We start from the raw sequence: 13,852 nt of genomic DNA on the forward strand, positions 1-13,852 counted from the left end.
GGATCAATACTGATACTGAAAAAAATTACAGAAATTTGTTGGGTTTTTCATTAAGTTAGATAGACAACGATTAACCGACAGACACATCATTTACAATTACATCCTCTTTTCTTAAAAGTGAAAACAAAATAACATGAGCCCATTGAACCCTGAACCAATGATCCATCACTTATAAAATAGACTAAGATAGTACAAATCACATGTTGTAGAAATTGAATTAATAAAATTAAGAATATACTCGGAGACCTCTCACAAATACATGAAATTTGAAGGATTCAGGTGTATTCTTCATTAATGGATCATGAATCCCCAAAAGGGTATTATCGCAGGCACACGTATAGCAACTCTATGTTCAGGACTTGAATGTTTGTTGAACATCACCCTGAGCTTATGTTCAGCAACAGAGATTGCAGAGGCACACAATATCGATGAACTGAACATTACCACCGCGCATCAAACCTAACTCTGCGGGTGAAAAGAACAACATGTTATATATCTAAATAATAGTACAACAACAAGCCAAGCACTTTAGATTGCCAGCTACATAAGAATGATAAAATGCTATCAAATTAAAAAGTACATCCTAACAAACTGCAATTTCCTATATATATGGGTTAAAATCGAAACAGAAGCACACACGCACAGTGTTTGGTCACTGATTTCTATTGAGCGCAACGTTTATACACCGAGAAATAGCACAGTACATCATTTATACACTGACAAAATAACACAGTACATCGTTTACACACTACTTTTATTTGGAGTGCAGAGTTTATACACTGTCCAAGAATAGATACAATCCTAAAATGTCAAAAGCCTACATAGTACATATAAATTCCATGGCAAAACTTGTACCTGCCAATCTATGTGGTCCTCAATACCATCACAACGTTGTGCCCATCCATCCACAATGACCGGATAAGCTTCCTTCCGCCGCATAACAGATGCAAAGAAATACTGCCAAACAATGGTGTTACACTAATTTATTAGAGTACATACCTGTTGCACCTCAAGTACATAACCGCTGCACTGACTACAAATAAACGTAAAACAAAAATCAAAGTGAAGTACACTTTAATTTGAATTACACTATCTACAAAAAGTCAAGAAATGTCAAAATGTACTAATTTTTTGGTGGCAGTCATTGTCCAGACAGTTTAATCATCTAAAGGAAGTGTAAAATACCAAACCTGAGACAATCGATCAAGAATAGCTTGTTAACCCGTAGTTCCAAATCGACCTGCTCTGCCAGCCTGCGAAGAGAAATATATACTTAGTTAACAAAATTTCTTGTTTACAGAGGGGGTGTTGCCTCTCAATCTTGCTTGGTTACTTTGCAGAAGAATACATTACAATTACAATTAATAAAAAATTACAGAAAATCAAGTTTAGCACTGCACTACTAAATTATATACAAAAAATATGGGTTCACTTAGAATCAAACTCACCATGGCACCATCTGACAACATTTTCTGCAAGTAAGAAGATGCAGATATGTACATACAGAAACTTGATTCCCCCGATAGCCTACAACCCATCAAAATCCCCTTCAAACTCCAACCTTCACATAAATTTCAAAGATGATAAACACTATATTCCATCAAAATCACTACTATTCTATTCTGGTAAAAAATGATTAATAAACGCACTTTGTGGAACTGAGAGTACATAAGAAGCGTACTCCCAAAAAAGAAACAATATTAGCATCAAAGTTCAAAAAGATTCCCTCTCTATTACAGCACATTATATTATTATCAAAACTACAAATGCTAAAACAGCATTAAGCATCTCCGTTTGAAAACCGTAGTAGTTATATCAAGTTGTTCGCCGTCAATCCCCTCACATATAAGTTATTGCCAGGAGGGAATCTACATATAGTAAGCAAAAAATGGAATATACACACTCAACGATGATAAATAAATAATCAGCACCATCACTCGAATATGCACCATTTCTCGACTACCAAAACCTAAAAAATGCAAGTCATTCGTCATTCACAGTAAATCAAATCCTAAACACTCAAGATTAAGATAAGTTTACGGTCTTCTTATAATTCCTTAATCACAAATCTACAAACATTAAACCGTATCCAAACAAAGAGTAACTATAATCCTGCATAGCCGTGCTCAGTCTATAAAAACTGTACTCAATTTTTATGACAGTACACCAAATGTACACCCAATTCATTTCTCTTTTTTTTTTTTGCTGAAATGCCTCAATTCATTCTTTATACATCAATAAATAACATTCCAGATAAGCATTTCAAGCCTGTATCCTTGAATAACCCCAATCCATGACTATATTACTAAGTAATTTAAACAATTTTCGATCTCAAATTAACATATCAGTTTTTCCCATAACGTATTTAATAGCCAAAATATCATACCAAACAGATCGTCAAAAATACATCGAATCAATTTACGGATAAGCAATCAAACATCCAAATTTTGATTACTAATAAACTGTAACTAGTAGATCTAATCCAACACATCATTCCAATTTAAGCAAGATCATACCAATTGATATAATTACTACAAATAAAAAACTGAGATCTGAAAATAATATCTCAAAACCATAATAAAAAAATGAAAATAAGACTAAATTAAGCATCTCACCATTTTTTTGGGTTGTTGGAATAATCAATCGAATGAGATAAATAAGATTAAATCCAGGGCACTAAATCTTAGGTGCAAAAACTGATCTGTCGATCAAAGACCTAGCAAGAATCTTCATCGCCAGTCGCCAGAGCTCTTCAAACCGAGAGAGAAAATGAAAATAAATGAATTAGGACTGGTTCCACCATAAATATATATTATGGGATTTTTCGGTATTTTGGACGCTCTAACTTCCTAGCACACGTGTGGCAGGACCTGTGAATAAAAACTTGGATCCAAAATTCTTTTCTGTTTCTTATTATGGACCGACGGTTAACAGGCTCTTAACGGTGGACCTTCCATTAACTAGGCCCATAATAATAGTACCTATTGGTAATTCCTACTTTTTTTTATTTTTTTATTTTATTTTATTTTTGAGCATGAGAAACTGAAACAAAACTAAATTGATATCCTGGGTTGTTTGATTTGGCTTTTAGATGATCAAATTGAATGTGAATTTCAATTTTCAAATTGTAGACTAGATTTTTTTGTTTCATATTCAAAATTAAAATCTAGGATTGTTTGTTTATCTTGATTGATTTATATTTTATTGATTAATTACTCTCTGAATTCAATGAATTGTATTTCTCAATTTCTTAATTTCTTTGAATTATAAGTGTGTTTTATAAGTAAATCTAATTTATTATAGGTACAAAAGAAACTTAATTGTTGCACACAAATCACAAATGGAGGGGGATAAAGGTCAAGATGGATCCAAAAAGGCAAGAATCGTCCCTGCCTGTTCTATAACTTGTTTTGCTTTGCTGTGGATTTTCATTTTTGTTTGCATGTAAATTGAGCATAATTTTTGTCATTTATCCAATCAATTATGTAAGATGAATTGATGATTGCTCAAGCTGCTAATATCGAATATATGATATCTATTGATGAAATTGACACTGGAAAAGGTTTAAATCATATGGGTAATTTACAGCGACCTGCGGATACTCGTTGGGGTTCTCATATTCGATCAGTTTCTAGCTTGATTGATATGTTTAGTGCTACTTGTCAAGTTTTGATCAACGTCATTCAAGATGGATCAATAGCATATGGGGCATATGAAAATATGACTACCTTTGAGTTTGTTTTCATCTTGCATCTCATGAGGGAGACCATGACCATGACTATCACTGACTTACACTCGCAGGCTTTGCAATACCAATCTCAATATATTGTAAATGCTATGGAACTTGTTTCGTCAACAAAAGCATTGCTTCAAAATTTGAGAGATGATGGGCCAGATAAACTAATCACTGAGGTAACTGCATTTTGTGTTGCTCGAAATATAGATATTCCTGATTTAAATGCTAACTATGTTCCATTAGTTACAGGAGTAGAAGCTCGTCATCATTCAAGTACTTTTACAATTATGCAACACTATCATGTGGATATTTTTAATGCTGCCATAGATTCTCAGTTAGAAGAACTAAATAGCAGATTCAACGAAGAAGCGATGGAGCTATTTATCCTTAGTTCAGCTTTGGATCCTCGTGAAGGGAAAAATTCATTTAGGATTGATGATATCTGCAAATTGGTTGATAAATTTTATCCAAAGGACTTAACAGAACAAGAGAAGTTACACTTGAGGATGCAACTTCAACATTACGAGCATAGTGTTGTTTCTTCTGATGAGTTCAATAAATTAAAGAATATATTTAGTTTGTGTGAATGGTTGGTGAAGAATGGAAAATCGGTTACATATTCTCTTATACATCGAGTAATTGAACTTGTGCTTACCCTACCAGTTTCTACTGCAACGACATAGCGAGTTTTCTCAGCAATGAAAATTATCAAGACTAGACTTTGCAGCAAAATGGGTGATGAATTCCGTGGAGACTCTTTGATTGTGCATATTGAAAAAGAAATCGCTAAAAAGTTTAGCATGGATTCAATTATTGACGCTTTTCGAGACTTAAAAGATCGTCGTGTACCATTTTGATAATTTTTAAGTTAAATAGCTTGGTTTCAATTTTTTTAATAGTTTGTGTTATTCTTTTTAGCTTCGTCCCCTTTGTGAAAAAAATCCTGGCTCCGTCCCTCGCTGTCACGAGGGCAACCCGTCACAGTAGGGGTTAAAAAAAATGTAACCATTTTGTTGTAGATACTGCTAAAAATATTTATGGCCTAAGCACTTAGGGGCTTTTTGATAGCCAACATTACTTAAAATTATAAAATCTGAAATATAGTTTTGGTATCAAACTCATGGGCAAACTGGACAGTCACGAAAAACAAATTTATATCTTCAATCATTTCATGAAAGTACAAATTCGGGATATTTTATTTTATTTATTTAGGTAAGTGTTAATTGGTATTAACATTTTTATTATTTAAAAAATTAAGATCCGCATGGGCTTTCTTTTTTTTTTTTTTGGTAATAGACGCATGGGCTTTCAATCTTGCATACATAACACGTTTATTTTATTTTCTAAATATGTTATATTTTCCTGTCAAAAATGAGAAAGTGAATGTATTCTCTATTTTTAGTTTTTTTGCTGAGAGGTAATATTATTTTCTTAATTATAGTATATGTAATCAGTGAATTATCAAATTGCCGATATTATTTTCTTAATTATAGTATATGTAATCATTTAATTATCAAATTGCCGATATTCTTATTTCACTGTCATAAATAACATCTCCATTTCCTTACAAATGCCGTCACAAGATACAGAATTATTACTCACTTCCATTTTTAATTCTCCCAAGAGATATTTTTAATTTTATGCGGGAAACATTTATAATACTATAAATTAGCCATTCAAAGAGCAGTCATCTCATCAAAGATTCAAGAGAAAAAAAAACGAGCAAGAGACAAGAAAGAAAATGGAAGGGTAGAGTATGAAGATGATTTTCGTGATGGCAATGCTAATACTGGGAATGTTCGTAGGAAAGAGTGTTGCGGTTTCGGTTAACAAGTACGCGCATGATCATGAGTACAAGCAGTGTTATGATTTTTGCATGACATACTGTCACGGCGGAGTAGGAGCAAAACTTTTTTGTCCTATTATTTGTTGGAGAGACTGTACATTACCAGACATAAAGGTTACCAGATCTGCTCTTAACTACTGCAAGCTTGGTTGTGCGGCCGTGAATTGTATAAACAAAAACACTCCTCAAAATCTTAGTGGACAAGAAGTAAAAGATTGTTACAATTTTCATTGTGGTAAACAGTGCACCAAGTAAGAACAAATTAGAGTAGATTTTCTTATTTTATTTTATGAATCAATTGAATAGGTTTTTTTTTTTTTTATGGTTCAATTGAATAGGTTGAATAATTAATTATTTTTGCAATACAATGATTATTTTTATGCGTTGAAATATTGGTTTCTCTATTCTACGTAGTTTTATTTTTCATAGGTTAGATATTATTATCCAAAAAGATGTTGGAGTCCAACTTGTTGCTAGACTACCGACCAAAGACTTTGTATAATTTTTTTTGACAATTTTTATTTATTTATTTATTTTATTTTTTTGAAAGAGATGAATTTTAAATTTAGTGTTGAAATATTAATCTGACATATAATGCTGGTAGCCTGGTACTAAACTCATCAATATTGTCGCCAAAGAAAAAAAAAACAGATCTACCATTAGTAAACTATAGTATCAAAAACATAAAACGATAAGGCTTTTTTTTTTGCTCGATAAAAAAAAAAAACGATAAGGTTTTGAAAAACAATTTCTATCATTTCATAAATAATCAAGGAACAGATGGGACAAATCCCTCGTTACATTCTAGAGAAGGGAATTTGGTGGTCTAGTTTTTTATTTCTCGCGTTTGTCTCTCCATTTTCGCCAAAGTGATCAATCTCGAAACCCTAATCCTTTAATTGATTTCTTCAACATTCAACAATGATTCGTACTGTGTGCAATACACTGATTCGGAAGCGGACTATCAATGGAGGAGATTCAAAACCGCTTTCTCTATGGGCACATAAATCACAATGATTCTTCTTCAATTGTAGTTTCTTACTTGATGAATTCTTGTGGGTTAACTGAAAAAGAAGCTCTGTCTAAAGAGGTCTGAATTCCTTTCGTATGATATTCATAAAACCCTTAAACCGAAACTTGATTATTTCAATTCTAAAGAGGTCTCCAGACATGAAGCTGTCAAGGTCTTACCTACTAAGCCAGATATCCTAAAAAGAAGTTTAGAGCATCATATCATTTCGACTGCATCAAGAACATAGTTGGTACTGACACAAACGCGATTGTTGTTTCCTGGCGACCAAGGTTTGGTGGAGAACTAATGAGAAAGTGATGCTTAACATAGAGGTTTTGAGAGATGAAGGTGTTCCTGAATCAAATATTGTCAAGTATCTAATCAACCAACCCAAGGCACTAATGATGAGCTCTGGTAAATTTGAAGAGATTGTGCAGGATATTAAACTAAGTTGAATGTTTACAGGAAATGGGGTAGGTCAAAAGACCAAATTCTAAATGCATTTAAGATACATCCTCAGTGGATGATGTACTCTGGGAAGAAGATATCGGCAAATGGGTATTAGTTGATCGCTTATTGCCAGATGCCCGCTGATTTGGAATTTTAGCTTGATTCTGTTTATCGAAGTTTAGTCTCTAAGGGTTTCATAAATGAGAATAAAATTTGCATAACTTCACTTTTAAAATGACCTATAGTTGTTCTGATCAAGTATGAGACAGAAGCTCTAGAGCTAATGAAGGTACACACTACTGTTACCAATTTACTATATCATAATCATTTAGAGTGACATGATCCAGGTGATGTAGATTGTCAGAGTCTCTTGGCAGTTTTCAGTTTTCAGTTTACTGTGTTTCCCGCTTTTGCTTCTCTTTAACATATTAGCTGTATGGTTAACATGAGGACAAGAAATTTGGATGGCATTTCCCCCTTCTTAGGAGGAGCATTCTAAAGCAAAACCTGTTTACCAAATCAATTAGAGGCGCGGGTAAAGACCAAATTTCCTGTGAAAAGATAGAGGATTGCGTGGAAATACCAAAAATTGGTGGTGTCAAAAAAAATAAAAGTTTTCTATTAGTCTAATTGTTCTAAAGTGGAGCTAGAAGCTCTATAAATCGAGCTTGATTTAGTTTTAACCACAACCGAGGATTTTTGTCTGAAACCATATTATTATTAATATTTGTGAAATATAGGAGCACTCATGTTTGATTCATGTAGAAAAGAAAACTCACTTTCCCAAGACTAGCTAGGTCTTCCTGGTGCAATCCAAAACAATTTCGAAGCCGTTGGATTAATGATTCGATTCGGTTGATGAGACTAGAAGTCATTTTCATTAGGTTCGCTTTCTCAGTTTGAAACAGTTGATGTGCAGTTCTAGTTGTCCGACTGTGTTTATGTTGGTGAAGTAGTGGGGACTAATACTTCGAATCGGTTCATAAGATTAGATGTGGACCGTTCACCGGAAGTAATGCTCATCCACCATAATAGACCCTGACCCATTATAATTAAGTATACCATGTAAACCGAAGTGTAAGTATTTTATAAGAGAGAACCCACCAGTATTTGTGAAAACCAGAATGCACCAAGGCGAGTTCTCAAACAAACACAATTTAACCAATAACAAACAACATCAGTACTGACCAATAACAGAGTTATCATAAATTAATGGGTACGGATCACGGGACTCACGTTTTTGTCGCATGGCTTAGACACAACTTTTGAACCATTCATCTCTATTCATCTAACGGCCAACAGTTATGATGAGGTGGCACCATTTTAGCTTGGAAAAACGTATACGGCTCCTATCAAGCCAAGCCGATAATTAGTCTGATAAGTAATACACTGAAATAAATATTTACTACTCTTCGTGAGATCCCAAAACTTAATCCAAGAAATACATGTGATTGCAACTGATACCCTCGTCCTCGTGCATGCTTGACTACTAGGTATTTTTGCTGTATTGAGCCAAGGTTCTCATAGGAATGTGACACATACAAGAACCAAACCAAGTGAACAGCAGTTGAGGATCTTAACTTCTCTCTTTCTGTTGTAAGCCTCTCATAGATATAATCCGATTGTGGCGTCTGTTGAACTAGTGAGACCCTTGATTCTAACTGTGATTGTACAAAGAATTTTATTAACATACTAAACACCAAGGATTACTCAAGCATAGCATGAAGATGACGGAAAGGGAAGTTGCATCTGAAAAGAATGAACTGTGCAGTAGTAAATCTATAGATTTAAACCATTATAGACAATCTGACCTGAATCGAACACGCACCTTTGGACTTGGAGTCAGACGCGCTACCATTGCGCCACATTGTGAAGACATCTTAACGAGTTTGCCTGGATGCTATAACATCTTAAGGCGAATCAAACAAGGGAATTTTAAAAAAATGCCACACTTCGAATTTCCTGTTTAAGAAAGTGCCATTGTTTTTTTTAGAATTTATAAAGTGCCACAACCGTTAGATATTCCGTCAAGGCCCACCAAACTGGTCTATAATCATTGAACAAGTCAAGCAAATGTCCATCTTCACCCATTTACCCTTCATATTCGGTTTCTTATTTTTTCTTCATTCGTTTCACTCACAGCGGCATCCATGAATCCATGATATCATCTCCATCAGAACCACCATAATCACCACCTCTTTTTCCTTCTTCTTGTAATCTTCTTCTTCTCCATACAGAGATAAAGTTATGCTTTTTATTTCAGAGTTAGGTTTAGGGGATCAATTCGTGAAGAACTTAGGGGAGAAATTGAGAAGATGAAGCCGTTCTAAGGAGAAAACGAGAGCTTATGAAGAATTACTCAATGGGTTTGCTTCTAAGTTAGGTTAGGGATTGTTGTTGGTGGCTGAGAGCAGATCGAGAAGAAATCTAGGGTGGATTCAGTTTCGAACAAGGAAGTTGGGGATTCTGAAATTAGGGTTTGTGTGATATGATTGAGTTAGGGTTTGGACTGGTTTGAGGTATAGGTGACGCAGAAGCTACTGAAGAGGTGGAAATCTGTTAAAATTAATTGAAAAAAGGAAAAACACAGATGAATGGGGCTCATGTTAATGGCAAGGTGCAGATATCTAGTTCAGTGGTTGAATCGAATGGAAAATTTCAAGAATTTTGGTTCAATTCTTCGGTAATAATACCATTTGGTTCATCTGTATTCTTATTGTGAGCTTTTTTATGCTATCTTATTTTGATTTTGTTTGAAATTGATTTACAAATTGAACTATTGGTGAGTCTAAGATGGAATTGGAGGTACAGGAACTCCTGCAGTTAGCTTGTGTTGTTGTTTTGCTTTGAACTAAAGTTGAGATGAAAGTCTGATGTTGGTGGTGTTGCAATTGAATGATGCTATTACAGGATGTATTGAACTGTTTAGATGAATGTCTAGGGAAGGTACAAACTACAGGTGCAGAGATTTTTAAAATGGTGCTGGTTATTGCAGTGTATATGATGTTGTTATGGGTTATAATTATACTTCAATGAGAATGAAACGCTGGTAGCTAGGGGACAGTTGCAGGTGGATGCTATTTTGAGCAGTGGGTGGTGCTGGATCAAATGATTTTAGCAAGAGAATAATGGAGCTTGAAGCTGAGAAAATACAAGTATTGCAGCCAAAGTGCAGGCTATGGATTGAGGTGGTATTGAGTTGCGGGTTGTGTTATGTTGTTGCAGTGACTCACGACTTAACTCGGTAATGACTCGCTATGATAACTTGATCTAACTCAGTATAGTGAGATGATTCCAGGGCATAGATGTCTTTTACTAAGCTGAATAACTGCCACCTATGCACTAACGGAAGTTAACTGTTTTTTGAAAATAACGGGATGGAAAAGGTCAAATGTGTGGCATGAAATAAATTCTGAAAAAAATGATGGCACTTTCTTGAACATGAAATTGGTGGAAACTCCAAATGTGAAGTGACAAATAAGTAAGGTGGATACAAAGTTTTACCCATGTCAAGAACAAGCTATCAATGAAAGAGAAAAATTTAGGCGAATCCCAGATCCAAAAGGTACCTGTGGGCAGTAACTAACTTGGGTTGCTCCTCCTTCATATCCCATGTAAGAGAGCTGAAAAGCTTAGCACATTAGCTGACCTACTTCAAGAAATCAAGTAAACAACCACCAAAGAGACAAGAAAACTTATAATTTTGATAAAGCTATTCGGCATTACTCGGAATTTGATAATATGGTCATGCTACTACCACACTCCACCAGTTTTAACTAACTAAATACTGTTTACCATGCATATAAATTTTGTATTCGCTTAACTATTACAGTATAACAAGAAGCTCAAATTTATAAGGATCAAGCGGATATATAGTGTTAAAACATAGACAGAATGAAGTATAACCACCTAAGACACTCAGTTGAAATAAAATACAAAAAAATCGCAATGAGAAAAGCTAGCAAATAAGGATAGGAGCAGACTAGAGCTCAATAAGCAAATCAATTAGATTGAACTCAAGTGATGTAAGTAACCCAACTGGCTAACTCATTTACTCAATTGTATTGAACTCAAGAAATTTATATCTTTATCGCAAATCAAGTCAACTACTGCAACAAAAACAAAGCTAGCACATACTAAAACAATTCTACCAGTTCAAAATTTGCACAAAAAAGTTATAATTCAATTATTCGACTCACCTACCGACATTCCGGTGCTCTTGCTAAAAAAAAAAAAAAGAAAAAACTTAACCCACTGCAGTTTCTCATACACCGAAACCAAACAGTACTCATGCACTAGAATGAGTTTTCAGAGACAAAAAGTAACTTCCAGATAAACAACCAGATTTTCTCAACATCCCCTCCAAAATTGATTTGATTAAGTTTACATGTCACATCGATTAGAAAAATTAGGGATCAACTAATTACTAATAAATTAAGAAACCCATGCTACGATATGTTGGAAAAAATGGGTTTCACAAAGGATGAATGACACAGAGAAGAAAGTGTTGCACTCCAAAACTTTCAAGGCTTGTATAAATTTCTTTTAGACAAATATTTCTACCCTCCCAATAACAATTGGCGATTACAACAGGTATGCGAAATATTGCCTTCAGGATACAATGAAAGCCCTGCAACGAAAACTGAATTCAAGGTTTGTACCCCTTGATTCAATCAAGAACACACAAAGAGATTTCTGATTTCTGATGATGCTTTTTGAAACAGAGAAAACAGATTGATTTTTCTTATATGTTAAACGAAACTGGGAGAAGCTATTTATAAAGGGTTTTGCACCTGTTGGGAATAGGTTTTTTTTATTCGCCAACAGGTTTCTATTCACGAAACGTCAGGTTCCTTCATCAACAGACATCAATGGTGTCTTTTGGATTCGAAATTTTCGAACAGGCTTTTATCGGCCAAATAAAACCTTCAGTTCAAAAAAATTCTTCCGGGGGCGTTGCCCCCTTGAAACCCCCACCAGGGGCGGTCTCCCCTGGACCCCCACGACCTGACCTGTCAGGTCGACCACAGCCTGGGGGCGAAGCCCCCAGGACCCCCTTTGGTTAGCGGCGTTGAAAATATTCCAACACGATACACCAACTATAATACATGGAATTAAGAATGATCATCATACCTTGCGCATTCCTAATACCAATTCATAATAACAAACTAAATTCATAACAATTTTGGATGCAGAAGTATAAAAAATGCAATAGGTAAGAAAACGAACCGGAAAAAGAAGCACCGCCTATAAAAATAGTTGCATTTAGACGTGAAGGGATTTTTTTCCACCAAGAAGCAAGAGCGGACTCAAACGAAGAAGATGAACAAATAATAATGGAAGAACAAAACATGGGCAGAAGAGATGTCGTAGACTCGTAGATGTCTCCTTCGTTAGACTGTTATCGGCTTGGCTTGATTCGAGCCGTATACGTTTTTCCAAGTTAAACTGGTGCCACCTCATCAAAATAGGTGGCCGTTAGATGAATAAAGATGGATGGTTATAAATTAATTTAAGACAAACTATCCTAGAAGGTTTCACCTAAATACCACCCACAATTCTCCTAAATTCCACCCATAATAAAAAATTAAAATGATTTTATACCTGATTTAAAGTGGGTAATAAAAACTCACCTTCTTCTCCACCTATTTACCAATAGCCGTGGCTACCACCATTTCCGCCTCTTTTAATTTACATATGCATCAAGATCTTAACATTATTAAGATCTAATTTTTGATTAACTTGCCACCAATGCAGATAGGGAATCCTTGCGGTCTTCCCACTCCTCCGCGGTACCTCTTGAAGATGATAACCACTAAGTTGCCAGTGGTAAGGAAGTTGATGTAATGCCCATAGAAGGCTTTGAAACCACCGGGGCCCTTTATAATTGGTTCCATGATGTTTATACATGCTTTGCTGGTTTCTGACGTAGGTGTCCGTTCAAAAAAATAAATTTAAACACAGACAGTTTCAAGGATGCAGTTTTAATCTTAAATTGTAGTTCCCGTTTTAGTCCTTGAGATAAATCAGGTCTTTATTTTTTATGTTGATCGATTAGGTTTTAATCTTAATAGAGATACATTTTCAATTTAATCTAAATCATGATTTTGATTTTGAAAAACTCTTATGTAAATTCCATAAAAATAAGATTTGTAGGAACAAAGATTAGGGTTTTCAGATATAACTAGTATAATTAATTTAAAAGCTTTATACCTGTATTATGAAGAGCGGTGGTGGTGGTGACGGTGGTTATCGTAATCGGCTATGATATTGTATATTAGTGCATTGATCATGGTAGTAACTGGCGAAGAAGGTGGGTTTTCATTACCTACTCTAGAAAAGGTCTACAATTTTGTGTTTTTAGGCCATGGGTGTTACTTAGGTAAATTGTGAATGGTATTTAGGTCAAACCTTCTAGAATATGTTATCTCATTTCCAAAGCTCCCAAACAGAACCTAAGTGTGTTTGAGAGTAACTAATACTCCAATTCCCTTTTTGGTCCATTAGGAAGTTAGGATTCCATCACCATTCATGAGAATGCTCTTTATGCAATTTAGAATTAGTGATTATATTTGCCTTAATTACATTGTAATCTATCAAATCTGTCAAGATTCTCTGTTTACCGGCATAAAACAACATCCCCATTAAATACTAGCCATTTATAAAAGATCCCAAGAGATATTTTGATTTATTGCATGGGTTTATTTCCATGTATAAATTAGCCATCATCCCATCAAAAAATTCAAGAGAAACAAAACCAGTCATACAGATAAGCTATATAGACTCTGAGTTAGTGACAAAAGACAAA

At 34.7% G+C, this 13,852-nt stretch overlaps 1 protein-coding gene across 2 annotated transcripts; it reads left to right on the forward strand.

Moving 5' to 3' along the window:
- The first annotated feature begins 3,116 nt into the window (after positions 1–3,116).
- LOC113308538 lies at positions 3,117–4,770 on the forward strand. 2 transcript variants are annotated; one of them, XM_026556997.1, is made up of 2 exons: positions 3,117–3,912; positions 3,980–4,770. In XM_026556997.1, exons 1-2 carry the CDS (start codon positions 3,499–3,501, stop codon positions 3,989–3,991), a joined length of 426 nt encoding a protein of 141 aa, XP_026412782.1. In that variant the 5' UTR covers positions 3,117–3,498; the 3' UTR covers positions 3,992–4,770. The 2 variants fall into 2 exon arrangements, with proteins under 2 accessions (XP_026412782.1, XP_026412783.1); XM_026556998.1 differs by having other exon boundaries at positions 3,986–4,770.
- Positions 4,771–13,852: the final 9,082 nt, after the last annotated feature.

The sequence above is a fragment of the Papaver somniferum genome, chromosome 9, assembly GCF_003573695.1.
Source record: "Papaver somniferum cultivar HN1 chromosome 9, ASM357369v1, whole genome shotgun sequence".
Classification (NCBI taxonomy): Eukaryota; Viridiplantae; Streptophyta; class Magnoliopsida; order Ranunculales; family Papaveraceae; genus Papaver; species Papaver somniferum.